The 22,100-nt window shown below is 37.0% G+C and overlaps 2 protein-coding genes across 2 annotated transcripts in view; one reads left to right on the forward strand and one right to left on the reverse strand.

The window, feature by feature from the left end:
* CCDC146 (coiled-coil domain containing 146) overlaps nucleotides 1-22,100 on the forward strand; it is a 119,562-nt gene that overhangs the window by 40,118 nt on the left and 57,344 nt on the right. The gene's annotated exons all lie outside the window — the stretch shown is intronic.
* Nucleotides 1,333-7,664, reverse strand: FGL2 (fibrinogen like 2). The gene is made up of 2 exons (XM_080665437.1): nucleotides 6,970-7,664; nucleotides 1,333-4,636 (listed from the first exon to the last, which is right to left on the reverse strand). Exons 1-2 carry the CDS (start codon nucleotides 7,583-7,585, stop codon nucleotides 3,930-3,932), a joined length of 1,323 nt encoding a protein of 440 aa, XP_080521563.1. The 5' UTR covers nucleotides 7,586-7,664; the 3' UTR covers nucleotides 1,333-3,929.

Below are 22,100 nucleotides of genomic sequence, written 5' to 3' on the forward strand. Positions count from 1 at the left end.
CAGCATGTAGCATCTTCACTTGTTCATATATCACTGCTTTCGAAATGCTGTCACCAGCTAACTGCTTTATGTTTATCCGAATCAACAACAGTTTTTCTACCTCTTTAATGGCCTGTGATCATTGTTTCTTTCATGCCCTTAGCAACATTAGCACTCTTGATGGCCTCCATATTTTAAAATTTTGCTAATCATTGATTTTGGCCAGCAACAACAGCATTCTCTCCTTTGTTTTGTTGCCTGAGAGAGGCTTTTTGTCATGTTAAGGTATCAGCATGAAAGGATTGTCAGGTCCAACCTTGAAGTTTGGCTAGATAACTGAGACATTTTTTTGTGTGAACAACTTGGTTGAGAACCAAATTGTTTGAGATGGGAGACATTCGAGAGTGAGATTTGACTGTATTACAATGGTATAGGGCAAAAGAGGAGAGTATCAAACTCCTCATGTCTTCAGAGAAGGCTGCCCAGAAGAGATAACTATTTAGGATGATGATGATGATGATATATATGTATGTTCTGAGTGATTTTCATATGTTATCTCATTGAATCCTCTCAATAACTCTAACAGAAAAATTCTCTTGTTATTCCTATTTTATCATTGAAGAGACCAAAGAACAGTGAGATTGACTTAGCATATGATTCCACAGCTTGCAAAAGGTGGAGCTAAAATTCAAACATAGCAAGTCTGGCTCCTGGGTCCCTACTCTTAAATCATAGGTGAGAAGATAAAACTCAGCTGAGGTTGAGGATGGCATTCTCCCTAAACCAAGGCAATAGTTTGCACAGTCATGAAAATATGAGAGAACATGGTTTGCTCCAGAACACAGCATTGAGTGTGGCAGGAGTGTGAGTAGAGGTGGAAAAGGTAGGGAGAAACCACTTCAGGAAGGGGCTTATTTGCTGGGTTTTATTGTGTAGGAAATGGGTTGTTGAAAGGTTTTAAGCAGGACAATAACATGATCAGAACTGCATTTTTGCACAATCCCTCTGGCAGGGATATGGAGGATAGATTGGAATAGATTGAAACTGGAGGCACAGGTTACTATTCAGAAGCATTTGCATTATCCTGAGGATATGATGAGGGCTGAACCAGAGCAGCAACATCAGTGATGGAAAAAGTGGAGATGGAGTTGAATGCCTCAAAATGAAACTGAAACTTTTGTATTTCAACTGTGTCAACAGTATTCTAATAGAGGGAAATAAGATAATGATGTAATTGCCTCTGTCTTCCTGTTAGTAAAAGAGCACTCGTTAAAGTCTTGAGTCAAAGATATTGTCCAGTTAGGTAAACATTATGCAACTTTTCAGACAAGAGTAAATATATAAATATTATTTCACAGACAATAATGTTTAATATTTTCACATTGAAGAAATAAATAGATATGAAGATTAACTCTTGTATTTTACAGGGTTTTTGAAAGACATGAAACAAATTTATTTATACATAAAGAAAAATAAGAATTATAAACAAGAACTTATTGTGATGACATTACCCATAAGGACCAGCAAATACTTTTACTAGGATATCTTCTATGCTTTGCATATTTAAGCTCTCTATCTATTAAACGGATGTGTCATTATTTCCTTGGAGCATTGCTGCTTATCAGAATAATTTGATTTTTTTTCCCCTTCAACAATGAGTGAATCCGTTCCACTTGGAATTTCTAGTTTTAGACTCTATTTTCAAAGAATGATAAAGCTCAGAAATAGTCTTAATGAAGATAACAAATATTGGCCATTAACATGGAACCAAGACAAGACTCTAAAATAATATATTGTTAATAGTAAATCCATGTTTATAAACATTAGTGAATATTAGTAAATAGTTATCTTTCTTTTTAAGTAAATAGTTAAGTCAAAAGACTCTTGTAGATATCAACATGTTAAAGATTATCAAAATCTAAAATATATTTAATAATACGTGGCATGAAATGATTTTAAAAAGGAATTTCTATGTTACAGAATTTTTTATTAGAAAAGTACCATCAAGTATAATGGAAAATAATATTTTGATCCTTTGAAATAAGAGTGGAAAGATAGAAGGATAGCTTTTGAATATTTACATGCACTAATGAATTTTATGCCAGATTTTCCTGAAATGATACCTAGTTCCCATTAAATCAGTGCACACTCACTATATGAACTATTTTTCTTTAGAACTATATCCTGTGAGGAGTCTATTTTTGATCATAGAAATTTAAATTTATTTAAACGTATACATATATTAATAATTGTATATGGTGAATCCAAATGCCCTTATCTGTAATAAATACTTTGTATGATATTAAAATGTTCATTTAAAAAAAAACAAAAGAGAAAGATAAAGAGTAAATCAGTTACAACATTTGCATTTGGTATCCTATTGGGTAGATACACAGCCTTTGAAATAGACAATTACCGATTTTGGTCTACTATACAGTGATACATTTTGGTCATAACTTAATTCTATTTGTATTTCTCTTTAACATTTTAATTGTATTCATAATAACTTAATTTTCATCATGTTTACCTAAAAACTCCATATGTTATATATGATTAAAAGGATTTTTGCTTCTTTTTGATTAAAAGTTTCTGTAAAGGGTAATACTTGAAAAGTTAACTTGTTACCTAATCATTTTCAAATAATGAGTAAAGATGCATCTTTGTGAATATATTTTAAAATCTTGGTTATTATAGTAGAAACAGACACTAGCAATGAAAGCTTGCATGTATTTCTATGACTCACATACAATGAGTATTTCAAATTTTATTCTAGAGTATTTTTAAATATGCAGCAGAATACTACTGTTCTCTCTGACATGATCCCTTTTTACAATGATGAAACTTAACACATTATTTTTATAATCTTTTGAGTATGATATTTGCATTCCAGAATTAATTAATTAATTATAAAAGATCCAGATACTTTTGATTGGTTAAAAAAATAAACATCTTTATTTGAATCCTTCTGATAGTAAAATAATCAATACACCAGTTAGGATTAAAATATATACTATTTGAACTACTGTTCTATATATATCAAAATTCATATGCTTTTTATAAATAGACTTATCTATTTATCCTATAAAACTTAGCTTTAAAGCTATTACTGCTTTGGATATAAAACTGGCCTTCAGAGCATTATAGACTATAAATAAATGCTTCATTCTTCACCAACACCAACCTCTTCTAAAGAAAGCTTACCAGTAGTCTTGCACAGTAGTGAGCAATTTTAAAAACTATTAGGCATAGAGAGTAAAGGAAGATAATATCTATGTTAGAGCAATTTTCACCATAAAACATCTAAAAAGTAAAAAACTGTGAATGAATTACCTTTAAACCATGGTCCTAATGTTAAAATTAATTTTCTGAATGCCACATTTTTTAATATTTTAAATGACAAATATTTTACATTTCATGGATTACCTGAACAGCATTAATTTGCCCGTGAACTAAAATGCTATAAGATCTTTCTGACCAAAAGTAAATGCCATAAATTTAAGAAGTTTATCTCAGAATGAGGATTATGGTATTTACATATAAATAAATACCCAAATAACTCTTTATAGCTGAAAAAGAATGATATACCCTCAGAAGTGTTTGTCATAGCCAAAATACAAATTACTTGTGTGTACAATCTAGCCTGCTGAGTAAACAATTATTTTTAAATTATAGCAAGTAATACAATAGAAAACTTTTTAATTAATAGAAATTAGATAATTATAAATCTAATGTGTAATTCTCAATATTCCCTGATGCTTGCAAGTGTTCTTTAGCATAACAGCAACAAAGGACTCCTTTAAATTGTATATATTTTTTAGCTTTATTTCAGATGCTGTGTAGCATAAGAACCCAATGTTCAGAGATAAATGTGTAACCATGGAAAAGGAATACAAAAAGGAATTAATTGCCCTATTAGGTAAAGAATACTCAGAGGAATGAGCATTAGTGGTTTATGGCTTGAAGTGCTTGGGTCTGATCATCATTTTGGCCTTTTTGAAGGAGGACTTATAGCCACCAGGCTGTGCCTCACTCATACCAGGCCAGGTGCCCCAGAAAATCCCATTACGGACACCTCTGTATTTTTGGTGATAATATTTGCCATTTAAGTTTGCAGAAAGACATGCATCAAACCACCAGCCTGAACTGTAGTAGAGCCCACAGTTCCCAGAGGGATATCGATCATTGTCTCTATCTGGGGTGGTAAAAAACTTCATGTCATGATTGTAGTGTTTACTGAAACGTAAGGCATCTCCAGCTGTGCCATTATAGTTACCAATGTGTAAACGGTATTTGAGAAACTCATTGGCCACATAAAACTGATCATACAAGGCATAGAGTTTGACACCATTAAAGTCTTCAAGATCTATTCTTAGAATCATCTCCGTACTCTTGGTCAGAAGGTGAATTTTATCATTCCCCAGCCAAAATTCTTTTCTGAGGTTTCCAAAGCCTACTTTGTAGTCTTGCCATGTTTTGGTGAAGTTGGTGCTTCCATCGAGACGTGCCTGCAGCACTGTCCAGCCTCCCCCCATGGTCTCCATGTCACAGAAAACTTCGAAGCTACTATTTTTGGGATCGGGTGTAACTCTGTAGGTCTCACTGCTTCTTTTGCCTATAGTGTAGTAGTCGGAGCAATCTTTATATATTAGATGTTGAACTGAAGGGGGAAGAAAAGAAAGACATTGGATTTTGTTAAAAATTATGCATCTGAAGAATTCTTTGTATGTATAAAAGCAGTTTGACAGCTCCATCCATGGTGATAATGGAACCTTGCTCTGCTAAACTTACTTGAAACAGTTTAGCAAATGCTTGTTAAGGCCTCAGAAAAAGAATCTGGTGTTACAAAGCAGACAACATACTCTTGGTTGGTAATAATATTGACATCGACAACAATCAACAACAATAAGAAGAAATAAAAATAATGGTTTTAAGAATTTAGTCATTTTTGGCGAGGGCTACCCTCAATAGGCATTCTGCCAAAGGCTTGATAACATTTTTACACTTAATCTGCACATGATCCTTATGATGTAGATATTATTGCAAATCTGCTGGTGACAATATTCATATTCAAAGAGGATCAGTGGCTTGCCCAAGTCACAGAAGCATTAAGTGGCAGCGTCAGGACTGAGTTCTAGCTGGCTGCATAGCTTGTTCTTGTAACTACTGCATTAATTGATCCTGAAAGTCAGATAATTCCAGCTCTACTATTCCGCGCTTACAGAGGAATCATAGGCTTCTCTTTCCTTCACCTAAAGCAGCTGATAGCCTCTGCTGTTAAAAGTGTTATGGGATATGTTCCAAATGACGGGTTAAAATTTTAATGCGCAGCACTGATCATACATTCACATTTATTTTACTTGCTTGACCACTAAATAAAGAAGCTCAAAAAAAAAAAAAAAAAAAAAGGAAGCTTAAGTTAAAAGGAAATTTTTTCAATAATATTCCAATATTCTTATTTTGAATTTATTACCCAAGGAAAGTATTTAGCCAGGTTTCATATATTTGGTTTCTAGAAAGAAATGACAGGTGATTATGTTTAGAATAAAAATAATAATTAGGTAGCATGGTTCTGTAGGAATCCAATACAGATATTTACTCCCAGATAATTTTTATAAAAATCCATGCCAGATAAGTTAAGTTTAATATAGGCTGTCCCCCCCCTAAAAAAGTATACACACTTTGAGTAATTATAATAATTCCAATGGGTTAAATCTGAAAAGACAGAAACATCAACTAAACTATCAGCTGTTAATGTGTGTATACATTTTTGGGGGGCACCCTGTATAAACTACTCCGAGGCATAATAAATCTATTCATGTGTATTTGGAATTCAAAATATTCTGATATTTTCCCAAAACTTTTAGTAAAAAAAAAAAAAATAGACAAGAGAATCTAATGTGTGCCCAAGGATGTCATCTACCTCTCTGCCTTGCAATGTGTAGGGTAACTTCAGATGGGAGCTGCCTAGTGCATTAGCAACAGAGGTCCTGAAAACCCCACCTGTCTTCACTGGCAGATTCCCTGGGGATGGAGCACGCATGAGGTACTGGTTCCAAATGAACGTGATCCTGCCCTAGGCACCATATCCCTTCAACCTCACACTCATGGTAAGTCCTAGACCTAATGCACAGATGGCTTTCCAAAGTGTAACAAGACCATCAGCAGCTGTGGCCCCAGGAACTCAGATGCAAAGCCAGGGTGTGCAGGAACCAGTGCCACAGCTGGCTCATGGGCAGAGTAGGCAGTTAGGTTTGTTACCTTTGACATATACTTATTAAAGTTAATTCAGGTAACCTGGATGGTGAGGATGGGTTCTATTGTTATACGCTTGAATTCTAGTTTAAGGTAAAAGAGGGAAAGAAACGAGAATGTATTCCTTCCTAAGTGGCATTCCAAATCTCCCCCTTCCCATGTTTGTGTCACTAGGTCTCAAAGCAAAAAGTTTTACACACACATGAAACCATATGACTGCTTTTATTCCATCTATAAAGTCTCCCATTTTCACTAGGTATTTGGGGTTATCTACTGCAGATTACTTGCTAAGATCTTTCAAAGAGCTCCTATTGCTACATGAGAAGAAGCAGTCAGCAGACCATAAGAAACTGATCTTCGATGAACAGAGTACAACCGCAAATACTGCCTTGTCTCTATGTTTTCAAGCACTTCAGTAAAGAGATAAGTTAAATGCACTAAAATGTTAAAAAATTCTATTTCTCTACAAAGTTTATATGTAACTTTGACATCAGCAAAGTGCTTTGAAATTGAAACTGCTTTCTAATGGCTACAGAACTAATCATGATTTTTATAACTACCATTTCTATGGTCACACATTTGCAAAGATACTCATTTTTTCCGCACTACCTGGATGAATAAAAGGCTTAATTTATTTAATCAGCCATTTAACTTATTTGCTCGAGTTAATGTTTATAAATATTGTCTAGCTACATAACATCCATGAATAAATGCTAAGAAAATGGTTATTATACATACCTGGACGTGATTGTATCTGTTCTTGACTGGGACACTTGGAACATTTCCCATCCAAACTATTGACAACAAATGTCAGATTTGCCACTTTGCTGTCAACGTAATTTTCTACATTGTTCATGTTTACGAGATTCAGCTTCTCCAGGCGACCCTGAAGCACGTCGATCTCCTTCTTTGCGTTCTTGAGGTCAGAGGACAGCTTGTTCACCTCGCTCTCCAATTCTGTAACTCTGTTGTCATCCGCCTCTCCCGGGTCTCCCGTGCCCGGTAACAACAGCCCGCTTCTGCCGGGGTCTCGGTTGTCATCAGCCTGCAGTTTGCTGTCTTGGCAACATTTCTTCAGGCTGCTTACGATTTCCTTGAGGTTCTGGACTTCTTTGAACACCTCCTCCATCCTGCCGAACTGCTTCGGGAGCTGAATCGTCAGCGGGGGCAGGTTCACCTGATAGGGGCATTCGCCTCCATCCTCGCACTTCCCTCTGCTCTCTAGTCTCACCGGGCAGGCGTCCTTGGCCGTTTCATCTTTAATTTCTTCGGTGTCGTTGTTTGCCGCAACCAAACAACTGTAAGCAGCAAGGACAGCCGCCGAGCTCAGGCAGCACCAGGTGGCCAGCTTCATCTCCGCGGTGGCGCTCACCCAGCAGGCAAGTGAGGAAGCGTGCTGGGCTGGAGCTGTTTTAACAGCGGCCGCTGCCGTCTGACTCAGGCTTTCTGTTGTCAGAAAAGGGCGGGAGCACTTGCATCACAAGTTTCAGAAACTCAGAAACGAGGAGAGTTTCCCTCGGCCACCTCAGTTTGCCAAAAACTGTTACTTATTCCCAGTCAAAGTATGCTCATCCGGATCACTGTGAGTTGGTTGGATGCACATACTGAACAAATTTTACTCTCATCGTTTATTTGATAAAGCACAAGAAAAATCTTGTATTTCAAAATAATTATGCTCGAAGTGAATCATTTAATTGTACTTAACTCCACTAGAAAAAAAATATTTTAAGATACAAATTAAGTCCTAGTTATTCACACTATCTGAAGAACAGAAATATTTACAAAAACAGAAATAGTCCTTTTTCCTTTTTAGTACATGGCATTGAGGATCCTGCATTTTCTTCATGTTGGACACGCAGGTGAAATCTTAATTTTTTAAAAAATATAACGAAGTGCATCCTTCTGACTTGTGCCATGGACTATCTGAAAAAGAGAAGAAAACTGGTAGAGAGGAGGGCGGTGGGGAAGCTGCTTTTTATTACTTTGACCATAACATAGTTATGGTCAAAGTAATAAACACAGTTAAAAGTACATCATTGTCTTTCAACAAAACCAGCAGCCTCCTCCTTTGCCCCTTACCATCTGTGAGGTTATGTTGTCATCTCCCAGAGCTGCCCAAGTGTAAGTCTTTGAACTGTGCCCACCTCTGCTCGGATTCTTCTGTCTCCAAGCATCTTTGCCTCCCCTTGCCACTGGCAGCCCCGCTCTGTGAATCCTGCCTCTATCGTGGGCCCCATTCACCTGCTCTCTATGCCTCTTGGTGTAACACGTCAGCACTCATGACTTTTCAGACTTCTCAGTTTCATATTTTTTAAACTTTTCTCCTCAGAGGCCAAGGCCAAGAAGGAGGAATGGCTTCGATTGGAGAAACCACTTCCTTTTAATTTGTTTTGCATATTGGCATCTCACTTAAGATTCCTTATTTTAAAAAAGACTTTTATTGCTTTAAAAGTAATTTCAAAATGACTGATGTGGATAAAAATCCAAATTCTTTATTATATTACTTAAGGTACTCTGTAATCTATCTCATATTTATTTCTTGAATTGACTTTCCTATGTACCCTCTTCATTCCAGCCAAACTACCCTATTCATGTTCTCTAATTGTGTCAGGCTCACTTTACATTCCACAGCTGTATTTACTCCTGAATACTTAAAAGGCCTGGATCCCTCCCCTGGATCTACCTCTTATCAGATATATAGATTATTAACTTTACTGAGCCTTGGGTCTTGTAACTGTGAAGGAGGAATTTGGCTATTCTTCCCTCATACAGGAATGAGAGTCATAAAAACCTTTGAGTGGAGTGCTTCAGGGGGAAAAAAAAAGTGTGTATAAAAGTAACATTCTTTCCAAATAAATTTGTCAAACATGTTCTGCACACCCTATGCCTCATTTTTCCTCCATCTTCTTCCAGTCTTTTAAAAAACTAAGTTGTTTTCTCTTCATTTTATTCAATATGTTTACATCAGTTTTATACAATTTTTTAAACTTTCTGATTAAAAATATCTACTTAGTCTCCTAATTTTATTTCTCTCCCCTTACTCACTTTCAAGCTGTGACACTCCCCTGTTGTGAGCAGAGAAATAAATGAATGATTAGAGAAATTTTAAAAGAAAGAGAATGATGATAATATAGATGATATAAAAATCCTATATAATAAAATGCTAATATGCAAATTGTCCCCTCGACTGGGAGTTCAACCAGGAGTTAGACCAGGGGGCAGCTCCTCCCCCACCACCCTCCTGCCAGCCTGGCCTGATCGACCCCGATTGGGGCGGGCCAGCCAGACCACACCTGTGTACAAATTCATGCACTGGGCCTCTAGTATTTTATAAAATAGAAGCATAAAACAAAGTAATATTTTAAAAGAAAAAGAATATAGAGAATAAGATATTATGTAATAATATTGTATAAAGTAGAAATATATTGGAATAATGTTTAGTTTAAGGTACATTACTAAATGCCCTTGACTGACTAGGGTATATATAAATCCATATATTTAGCCAGTCAAGTATTTATTAAGGATCTTCTGTGTACTCGGACCTATGCTAGAACATATAGAAGATGTAAGCCATGGCCTCTTCCATTTGTTCATTCATTCGTTTATCCATTCATCCAGACATCATATTAACTGAGCACCATCTACATGCAAGACTACACAGGCCCTGAGGCTACACTAGAGAACAAATCATACAAAAATCCCTTTCCCTTCTTAGGAAGGTGTATTGAGGACCTTGTAGTTTCTTGTGGTACAATCAAGTAAATCAGAAACACTTTTTAAATATTTCTAAATCTAACAAAAGAGCAGCTTTCTGGCTCTTGTAATGGGCTTTTGTTTCATGTGCTTGAATCCAGGATTTGCTTTCCTAGCATTATTGCTAATTCTTGGGCCCTGCACATCCCCACTTAACCAAGGGCAAATGGCACAGTCTCACCTGAAAAGGTTGAATATGCTGTGGAACTAGCTCCTGTTCCCTCAGGACCCATAAAAAATTCCCCAAATAAAGGCAGAGAACTGCTTTATTAATCAGTTTTTGTTGACACTGATAGATGATCCTCTGGGCTCTCAATTTAGAAAATCACTTACTCCAGGCAGACACTAAGTGACTACCAAATGAAAGAGGCTCAGTCTGCCTAGTGATTTATAACCCGGGGCAAAGGAGGAGGCTGCTGGTTTTGTTGAAAGATGCTGTGGGGCCAGAGAGTGTTGTGCTATAATTAGTGCAAGAAGCTTTCACAAAAACAATCTCACTATATCCTCCCATCTCTACAAGTACTTGCAGATGAGAGAAACAAAACAAAAAAAACCCTCAAAGCAATCAATGACTTGCCCCTGGTTTTACAGTATTTAAGATACAGAGTTGGAGCTTGAACCTGGGTCTGATTCCAAAGTCCATGTCTTTTCTCCTATGCCACATATCCAGGCATATTGGTAGCACGTTATGGAGAGCCTGGTGCTTAATCATCGCTTAGATCCGTGGGAAACCACTGAAGGTTTCCGAGCAAAGGGATAATATAATCAGTTAGGCACTTCAGAGAAATTAATTCATCAGTGAAATACTAGATGCATTGGAAAAGGGAAAGATTAGGCAAAGAGAGCAGTCTAGAGGCCACTTAAATACTCCAAGCCATGGTTTCCTAACGTGTGTTTCTTGAACATGAGTGACTACATGCTGATGAAGGTTATATGAAAACAGAGTTCCAGGACAAGCACCTCTGAAAAATATCAGTTTTATGCTAATGTGTATATGGATGGCCAAGAGGAAAGTGATGTATGCTGCACTTTTCAAACATTAATTAACAATAGAAACCTTTTATTTTCTAGGACAATTTTTTAGGAATGACTCTTCTGCTAGAAACCAGCAAGAAATAGTGAGAGGTATTAGTGTGGTGGCAGGTGAACCAATGTAGTGGCAGGAGGAGTGGTAAAGGGGTTGCAGACATTACTGTAAAGAGTGATAGAAGCCATAGGATCTGATATGTGATGAGAAATGGAAGAAGAGGAGCGAGAGTTGAGGGAGAACTGTGAAATATGACTCTGGTTGAAGTAATGTCATGGCAATGAGAGTAGAGAGGGAGCAGTAGGTTGGGGAGTATAGATTTCTTACCCTCTGGCCTTGACCTTTGCCTCCTTCCTCTTGCAGGAAAACTTCCTGCATTTTCTTATGTGCAATCTCCCCTGACTCCTAATATCATCCACTGATCTGCCCCAACACAGAACTGACACATTATGCCCGTTTACAGATTTGTTTTTCAGACCTAAATAAGTTATTTGACATCAATATATGGTGGGATTTCAAAGTAACAAGATTTGTTTCTATAAACGTGATGATAAAATTACTTTCATCCGTCTATATTCACATTCACAACATATTCAGACTTCTTTAATTTTTTTTCTTATACAAAGTATATTCTGTATTTACTGTTGTTGGATAAGATTCCAAAAGTAAACTTTAATTGATTAATATTCCTTAGATGTCTTAGTTGTGTTCATTACAAATTTCATGAAAATAATCTTAAACAAAATGCTGAATTTTAAACAAAAATGCAACACATAGAGAGATTAAGAATTGCTTAATTTCGGTTAAAACTAGAATCGTTATCAGTTTCTTTGACCTGTCTTACCCGTACCTCACCAAGCCCACCCAAGCCATTTTCAGTGGCTTTTCCATACACATGGCCTCTCTTGGCTCATGCTTCAGACTTTCCTAAAAGCTCTCAAACAAGCAGCATCGGACCCCTGTGTACCTTGTACCACTTGTTAAGTGGCTTCAGGCCTGGCACTAGCAGCAGCCAGCATTGGTTCACAGCTTGGCCTCACTGTGGGAACTTCCAAGCTCAACACAAGTAGCAGCCTTTTGCAGATCAGTTCATGCCAGGTGACCCAGGCAGGACACAGGCAGTGTCAGACCTTGCACCTCCCTGGACAGCTTCAGACCACCATACCACACCCAATTACAACCAACCACCTTCACCAGTGACATTCTCAAGGAGCGGACTCAGTGGGAACCAAAGCCCCATTGAAGGAAGTCCTGTTCCACAGGGTCAGTCCCTGCACAGCAGCTCCTCTGCTGTAGTCCCAGTTGGTCCTCGCAGCCAATTGGTATCTGGGGGCCAATCCCTCCCAGTGACATGACAACAAAGTCAAGGCTCAAAAGGACAGTTCACACAGCCCACATAGGGACCACACCTAGGGCACTCCGCTTGGGTGACTGGGGAGGCTGTGCCACTAAGCCCTACAGGACACCTACTCATAAGGAAACAAGCACAGGGAAGCAGCCAAAATGATGTGACAAAGAAACAGGTCCCAAATGAAAGAACACAAGAAATCTCAGAAACAAACAAACAAACAAAAACTAAATGAAATGGAGGCAAGCAAACTACCAGATGCAAAGTTCAAAACAATGGTTATACGGAAGCTCAAGGATTTTAGTCAGAACTTCAACAGCATAAAAAAAGGACATGAAAATTGTAAAAAGAACCAGTCAGAAATAAAGAATGACTAATTAAAATGAATAATACGTTACGGGAAGTCAACAGTTGAGAAGATGAAGCAGAGAAGCAAATCAGCAATTTAAAAGATAAGGAAGCAGAAAACACCCAATTAGAACGGGAAAAAGAAAAAAAAAAATTTTAAAAAGGAGGATAGTGTAAGGAGCTTCTGGGCAACTTCAAGAGTACCAACATTTGTATCATGGGGATGCCAAAAAGGAGAAGAAAGAGGAAGAAATTGAAAACCTACTTGAAAAAAAAGACAGGAAACATCTCTAACTTGGCAAAGGAAATAGACATACAAGTTCAGGAAGTTCAGAGAGTCCCAAACAAGATGAACCCAAAGACACTTCATAATTAAAATGCCAAGGGTTAAAGACAAAGAGAGAATCTTAAGAGAATCAAGGAAAAAGCAGTTAGTTACCTACGAGAGAGCTTCCATAAGACTGTCAGTGGATTTCTCAAAAGAAACTTTGCAGGCTAGAAGGGATTGGCATGAAACATTCAAAGTGATGAAAAGCAAGGACCTACAATCTTACTTTACCCAGGAAAGCTATTATTTAGAATTGAAGGACATATAAAGAGCTTCTCAGACAAGAAAAAACTAAAGGAGTTGATCACTACCAAATCAGTATTATAAGAAACATTAAAGAATCTTGTTTAATAATAAGAAAAAAAGATTAAAAAGTGACAATAAGTACATATCTATCAACAATTACTTTAAATGCAAATGTATTAAGTGCTCCAATCAAAAGACAGAGTGATGAATGGACAAAAAAAAAAAAAAAAGAGAGAGAGAGAGAGAGAGAGAGAGACTCACTTCTGATGGAAAGACACAGACAGTAAAGGGAAGGAAAATGATATTTCATGAAAATGGAAACAAAGCTGGGATAGCAACACTTATAACTGACAAAATAGACTTTAAAACAAAGGTATAACAAGAGACAAAGAAGGACCCAAAAATTCCACTTCTGGGTATTTATTCAAAGAAACCCAAAACACTAAATTGAAAAGAAATAGGCACCCCTATGTTCATTGCAGCATTATTTACAATAGCCAAGATATGGAAGAAACCTAAGTGTCCATCAATAGATAAATGGATAAAGAAGTGATGCATATATGCAAAAGAGTATGATTCAGCCATAAAAAGAGCGAAATCTTGCCATCTGCAACAACATGAATGGACCTAGAAGGTATTATGCTAAGTGAAATAAGTCAGACAGAGAAAGACAAATGCCAGATGTTTTCATTTATATGTGGAATCTAAAAACAAATAAAAAACAAGCAGTACAGAAACAGACTCATAGATACAGAGAACATTTTGACAATTGCCAGATGGGAGAGGAGTTAGGGGGATAGGCAAAAAAGGTGATAGGATTCAGAAATACAAATTAGTAGTTACAGAATAGTCAGGGGGATGTAAAGCAGAGCATAGGGAATATAGTCAATAGTACTGTAATAACTATATATAGTATCAGATGGGTACCAGATTTATTGGAGTGATCACTTGGTAAGTTATATAAATGTCTAATCACATGATTATACACCTGAAACTAATATAATATTACTAGAGGACCAGTGCACGAAAATTTGTGCACGCGGGGGGGCGTCCCTTAGCTCGGCCTGCGCCCTCTTGCAGTCCAGGAGCCCTCAGGGGATGTCCAACTGACGGCTTAAGCCTGCTCCCTGCCACGGCCTGCTGCACTGGCCAGCCATGAGCCAGCTTCTGGCTGAGCAGCACTCCCCCTGTGGAAGCGCACTGACCACCAGGGGCAGCTCCTGCATTGAGCATCTGCCCCCTAGTGGTCAGTGCGCATCATAGCTACCAATCGTTTCACTGTTAGGGTCAATTTGCATATTACCCTTTTATTATATAGGAGGATATGTCAACTGTAATTTAAAAATAAAAAAGGGTAAAAAAAAATATTGTTGATTTTTTGTTTTGGTTTGGTTTTTGTTAATCCTCACCCAAGGGCATTTTTTCCATTGAGAGAGAATGGAAAGGAGGGAGGGAGGATGGGGGAGAGGAGAGAGAGAGAGAGAGAGAGAGAGAGAGAGAGAGAGAGAAACATCAATGTAAGAGAGACACATTGATTGGTTGCCTCCTGCAGGCACCCAGACTGAGGCTGGGGAATGAATCTGCAACCCAGGTACATGCCCTTGACCAGGAATCAATGCTCTAAACACTGAACAACATCTGCCAGGGCTATTTTTGATTTATTAACATGGAACTCATAACCAACAGAACTATAACTCATGCCTGAAGGAAAAGGAAGCTTATCTAATATGTGTTTTCTCCATAAGACACATTACAGCCTTCTTGTACTTATCAACACTAGACAGCACTCTATTGCTAAGCTTATGAGCCATTTTAAACAGTGAAATCACCAACAAAAAAGCACAAAAATGAAAAAATGTTTACTTAGACCACAACAAGGACACTTCTTTACAGTATGAGAGCTGAAACAAGACAGCAGAGTGTTGCCTTTTTTGAGCTTAGCTGGAAATGTGTGTTGGGCTACCAAATTTTCAACCACCCTACACATGTCTACAAATTATCTCAAAAGCCCACAAGTATTATCTTGGGGTTACAAACAAATTTTAATGAGTAGATGAATTGATAAATACAGAATTCATAAATAATGAGGGTAAACTCTATATTATTACAAAATCCATAGCTTTAAATTCTTTAATATATAAATATGAATTTATATACTATATAACATATTACATTTATATAAATTATATGTTATATAATATATATGTGCTGTAATTATATAAGTATAAATTGAAACAATATTTACCTTAAGAATTTATTTTAATATTTCACTTCATAAGAATAGTGTGCATCTTAAATTATTATGGAAAAGTGAAAATATTCAACTAACTCCATGCTAATTGAATAATTTCATGCTGAATGCATGTCTTTTAAATGCCTGTCCTTGCTCTCTTTGAAACATGTTTTTAAAAGACTCGAGTTTATCTTATGAAATATATATGTCAGCGTGTGAACTCTCAATAAATGTTAATTAAAGGTGATTTCCATTGTGTTGGTAACTAAAGAAAATTTATGAGAGGGGTAAATGTTACAGTGTTAATAGCAAACATTTAAATACACTGATAGGTCATCATCCAAGTTCTTTTAAGGAAATCTTTCTACATGATTTAAGTGTGGCATTCTAAAGTATAATATTATTGTGTTTATTTCTTTTCCTGCTTTTAGTTTGATAATATCTGTGATTTGAGTAATTTCCTGTTCTTTTCAGTGAATACTTCAGAGCAGAAGAAACCACTTCATGATCATTATCAACAGATGTTAAGTTGCTTGGTCCTTATTTTAAAGTATCTATGATTATTTATCACAGCTTTTCTGGGCTTATGTATTTAACACAAAATTATTTTTGATCATGTTTATATGTACAAATGACATGGCAGGTGTTTTTACAAGTGACACAAAGTTTAACTTCAACAACTGCTGTTGCAGAAAAAGATGACAAAATAGACACACAAGCTGCATAGTTACATATAAACATAAATTTAAAATAAATCTCCATTCATTACTGTGACCGTCTCAAAAAGAGCCTTAGATGGTAGTCATGGAACCCATGTTTTCAGTGAGGAATCTTCCACTATCTTGCCATTTAACTAGGCCTTAGTTTTCTCATCTATAATATGAGAAGGTCAGATTAGAAGTCTTTAAGATCCTTTTCAGGTGTTTATGACTCTAAATATTATTAATTAAAGCCATATAATAGCAAAGCAAATCATTAAAATGTAAACATAAGTATAGACTGTCCTTTAATTAAATAATTAATTCCAGTGGAAGATTATAAAGATCTACCCCATTTTAGGTATTCATTCATTCAGTGTGTACTTATTTTGCATTTATTGAACCATGTTCTGTACCTACCCGTGGGAATGGCAAGGGTGAAAAAACAGACATATCTCTCACTTAGCTGAGCGTTAAGTTGCTGAGCAACGTGTTTCAAGCCAGATCCAGCCTTGGGCAGAGGCAATGTCTTTGGCCTTAGAGGGGGTTCAGTATGCACACCAAGGCCTTTTCTGAACCCCTCTTTCCCTCCCAGTTTGCCATGGCATTAGCCTCTCCTTTTGCTAACTCTGAAATGGCAACTTTTAGAGTTGTTGATTTTTTTTTCCAACTTAGACCACAAAAGTCATCTATAAACAACCACTGCTATGTTGGATATATGCTGCCTAGGCAGAAATGAAAGCTTCCTGTTTCTGTCCTTGATTAGTTTTCTTTCTTAGCCTCTTAACACACCTTTCTAACTACCATCACTCCAAAATCTCCCACTTACAAAGCAAAAAAAGGAAGTATTTAGAATGAAAGGAACTCTTAAAAATAAAATCTTATCTCATAAAAATGACATGCGTAACTTCCCTCGGTCTAAAATGTATTTAATGAGTGTAGGGTTTATCAATTCAATAAACTGCATTTTCTGCAGAATGCACAGAATAAAGACAAAAGCTGTAACATTGAAAATATTAGAATCCATGAGGTAAATACAGGGTGGGCAAAAGTACGTTTACAGTTGTTTGTATGGAAAACAATACAGTAATTAATAAAAAATACAATAATAAACTCTGTTTCGCATATCACAACTATAAACCTACTTTGCCCCACCTTGTATATTAAAGCTTTTTTTTTTTAACAGTTGCTGTTATCCCTGTTCTCCTTTTTATATCTTTGCTTTTGCAGTGTGAAGCAGTGAGGGTAAGGAGGAGGAAGAAGTTGCTTTTAGTAACTTAAAAGCATATGGATCTGGGGACTTTACTTTCTCTTTTCTAAGACACGAGAGGAGGAGTCTGGCCTGACTTGGAGAATCGAGGCCAAGTTTAAGTTGTTCTTCCTCACCATGCCACAAATAGCCAACATCTGCAGCTCATTATGTGGCCCATCTTCTCTAATTTTTCTAATTCCCACCCAAACACAGAAGACAGGAATGAAAGGGAGCCCAGAGAGATGAAAGTGGTGGGATCAAGATGACAAAAACAGAGAAAAGAGACTCGGGGGGGGGGGGGGGGGGGCGGGGGAGGGAAAGGAGGGAGAGAAATTGAATTATGATGGGAGCTGCACCACCAGCCATTATTTAACGAAGACATTAAGGCCATACGTAAAGCTAATTTCATAGGACGTTTGTGTTCCAGAATGGATATGGAAAGAAGAAAGTTAGAGTACATTATAAGTATCAGAGCATTAGGGCATCAAAGATAAACGCCTTCTCCATCATTTTGACAATGGCCAGTCATGCTTCAGATTACATTCTTATATTGCCCATCAATAAAGTAAAATACATTTTTAGGACATACAAGTTCCTAACAGCTTAACTTTCTAAACAGTGTTAGATTTTAGCCAACATACCCAATTTCCAAATGTTTGAAGGAGTTTTGTTGTACAACTATTTGCTTTCTTAACAATTGATTGTAATTTTTCTTAGTTTCTCATATTTTAAAACACCAGTACTACAACAAATAGCAAAATAGCATTGTCAGTTGGAAGTTGACTATATTAGGTATATATTCCAGTAATTAATATAACATATTTGGGACAAAGAGAATTTAGAGTTTACTAAAACAATTTTAATGTTAAACAGCAATTTCATGCTTATCCTTCATGGTGCCATAAAACCTCAGGAAATGACGTTCCATATTATCGAGACCAGCCCCTTCATTTTACAGCCGAGTAAACAGATCTGAGGAAAGACCTGTCCAAGCCTGACCAAGTTTGCTCAGATTTCAAGTTCCAGCCCATCCACTCTCAATTGACCTCTATGGTACCCGTAATTTGTCGCTGACTATAGAAAACATGCCACAAAAGTACAGTTTACCCATGTTAAAGCTTTTCTAGCACAATGTGCCTGGGATTTTAGAAATCAATTCAGTTTCTTCAGGTCTTTCAAAATAATTGGGAGTTCCCTCATACTATTCACATACCTCACTGTACATGAAAATGATTCAGACAATTTCTCTAATATATGCTAAATGTCTCTATAAATTTTTTCGATTTGCCTTTTGATATTTATGTTTATACTAGTAGCCCATCGCACGATGTCGCGCACAGTAAGCAGCCCGCCACTTCCGTGGGAGCCGGCGGGAGCCTCACTGCTTCCACGGGAGCAGTGCAGCTTCCGCAGGAGGTGGGAGGGAGCCAGCTGCTTCCATGGGAGGTGGGCCCGCTGTCTCCTCTCCGGGCCTGCGCTCGGCCGCGGAGGCTGTGGGCTGGCCCACCTGTCCCCCAGAGGCCCTTCGAGGCTGGGGCATCACTGCCGCCATGAAGCAAGCGTCCTGCCAGGCCGCTCACGCTGTCCACTCTCAGCAGCAGTCTCCCCAGGACTGGGGGACTCCAGCGAGGCTGAGGGGACTGGGCGCCACCATCTTGTGGCTATGGGTGCCGCCATCTTTGTGACAGAGTGATGGTTAATTTGCATATTACCTTTTTATTATATAGGATTATTAGCTAGGATGAGCTGTCTGGCTTAGAGTATAAATTCTTAGAATAATAATTTTTAAAAAAATCCTGTGCCCCACCCTGCCCAGAGCTGCATTGTAGAAAGCCTGTGATACATTTTTAAAAAACATTTTTTTCTGAAAAAAATTATTTTCTAATACAAATAAAATTCTTGCTCATTGTAAAAAAAAAAAAGATTAGAAATGCATATGATAACTGTAATCCTACTACTTTTTTATTGTTGTTAAATATCAATAAGGTCACCATTTTAACCATTTTAAAGTAAACAGTTCAGTGGCATTAAGTACATTCACATTGCTATACAACCATCAGTGCTATTTATCTCCAGAACTCTTTTATCAGCCTGTACTTAAAGTCTGCAGCCATTAAACATGAACTTCCCATGTCCCATCTCCTGGTAACCACTGTTCTAGTTTTTGTCTCTATGGATTTGACTATTCCACAGAGTGAAATCATATAATATTCGTCCTTTACTTTCATAGAGGCTTAATCTGAGTCACATTAAATATGTGTATATATGGCAGAGTGGGAGGCATTAGGCAAGATTACTTTCTAAACGGTGACATATAATTTTATTCAGAGGCACATAGTACTGGTTTTCTCCCTTTTGTTGAGGTCACCAGCCATTGATGATCCTTGTCTGGATCCATTCATTAGGGATTGCAAAATGATAATTTTGTAATATCATCATTTCTTCTTTGTTTATTAATTAGAATTCTCCTAAAAAGAGAAACTTCCTTTCACCAATTATTTGGCTACCCTGAGGTAGAGTTCGTGCAGGAGAGTCATGACAAATACTTGATTTATTCCCTTGATATACCAGTTTTCAAAATGCTTAATTAATACTATCCTCCAAAGGTGAGGGGTTTATTTCTTTTTATTATGAACTCATATATCTTAACAAAAGGAAGATAAACCATCCAATCAAAACATGGGCAAAGGACTTAAATAGACACTTTTCGAAAGTAGATATACAGAAGGCCAAGAGACATATGAAAACATGCTCAAAGTCACTAATCATCCGAGAGATACAAATCAAAACAACAATGAGGTACCATCACACGCCTGTCAGAATGGCTATCATCAACAAATCGACAAATGATAAATGCTGGTGAGGATGCAGAGAAAAAGGAACCCTCGTGCACTGCTGGTGGGATTGCAGACTGGTGCAGCCACTGTGGAGAACAGTATGGAGTTTCCTCAAAAAACTAAAAATGGAGCTCCCATTTGACCCAGTGATCCCACACCTAGGAATATATCCCAAGAAACTAGAAACACCAACCAGAAAGGACATCTGCACCCCTATGTTCATAGTAGCACAATTTACAATAGCTAAGATCTGGAAACAACCTAAGTGCCCATCAGCTGATGAGTGGATTAGAAAACCGTGGTACATCTACACAATGGAATACTATGCTGCTATAAAAGAGAAAGAACTCTTACCATTCACATCAGCATGGATGGAGCTGGAGAGCATTGTGCTAAGCAAAATAAGCCAGTCGGAGAAAGATAAATATCACATGATCTCACTCATTTGTGGAATATAATGATATAATGAACAACATAAACTGATGAACATAAATAGATCCAGAGATAGAGAAGCATCGAACAGACCATCAAACCTCAGAAGGAAGGCAGGGGAGGGGTAGATAAGAGATCAACCAAAGGACTTGTATGCATGCATCTAAGCATAACCAATGGACACACAACCAATGGACACTAGGGGAGTGAGGGCATGTATGGGGGTGAGTGGGTAGAGGAGATGTCCGGGGAGAGGTCAGTGGCAGGGGGGAAAAGGAGACATATGTAATACTATATGTAATACTTTAAACAATAAAGAATTTTTAAAAGAAATATTGGGAATAAATATTGGGGAGAAAATGAGAAATAGAATAGGATCATAGTCAAATTCCTATAAAGCCTCTCCCCAGCTTTGTGGCATTGCTCAAGTTACTCAACAGTTTTTTGTTTTATTTTAAATTTTGTATTGTAATGCTTATTTCATAGGGTTATTGTGAGAACTAAATAACAACATACAAAAGTACTTAACACAATAAATATCAACCACTCAATGAATAAATAAATGTTAATCATTACTTTCATAAGATATAAGAGAAGAATTAATTTGTACTTTTTGTGTATTCATTTGATAAGCGTGTATTGAATAACTTTATTTCATGAATTATTTGGTAAATATTTATTGAATGACTTATTTGCTAAACACGCTCATGTACTCTTCCTTTCACTTACTCAACAAGTTCTTATGAATGGCACATGGGCTAGACTTTGGCAATGTAATAATGGGAAAGATGGACGTGGTCCCCACTTTAATAAAACTTCCAGTCTTCCATTTTACCAGAAGTCATAAATTATGCTATGTTTGAATAAGTTATTTTTATATTGACAACGCCTCTCTTAGAACCTCTAGTGTGCTAGTGACTAATTTGCCTGGAAATGATTTACTTATTGGACTATATTACTGGATGTTCAATTCCTGTTTAGCTCAAACCTCTACTAAAATGATAACTGCTGGGATAAGTTGTTCAGAATTTATCTGCACTTCCCTTACAAATTACAATTTTGCTTTTTTTTTGTCAGAGCTCATAAAGTACAGAGCCAAAGGGAACGTTAGTTCCTAGGGAAGAAAAAGTTCTTTATGTTAACTGAATGTTTCCTGTTTTCAAGCCCCAACAAAATTTAGCTGACTGACACATTTTTTCAGTGTCTTCAAAGTCTTTTCAGGTTATATTTTGTTTCATGGTGGTTTTTTTTAATTGAAAATACATTTGAATACCCAAGTAACAAAATATTTCAGGGAGAAACTAAGATGGAGGCATAGGTAAGCACCTAAACTGCTGCCCCACACAACAATTTCAAAACTACAACTA

The sequence above is a fragment of the Plecotus auritus genome (genome assembly GCF_963455305.1).
Source record: "Plecotus auritus genome assembly, chromosome: 4".
NCBI lineage: Eukaryota > Metazoa > Chordata > Mammalia > Chiroptera > Vespertilionidae > Plecotus > Plecotus auritus.

Bases quoted from the DNA above. Each gene is read 5' to 3' on its own strand.
- FGL2 (XM_080665437.1), bottom strand. From the start codon at position 7,585: ATGAAGCTGGCCACCTGGTGCTGCCTGAGCTCGGCGGCTGTCCTTGCT. The intron at 4,637-6,969 runs GTATGTATAATA...TTCCCCCTTCAG, and splicing joins ACAGATACAATCACGTCCAG to TTCAACATCTAATATATAAA.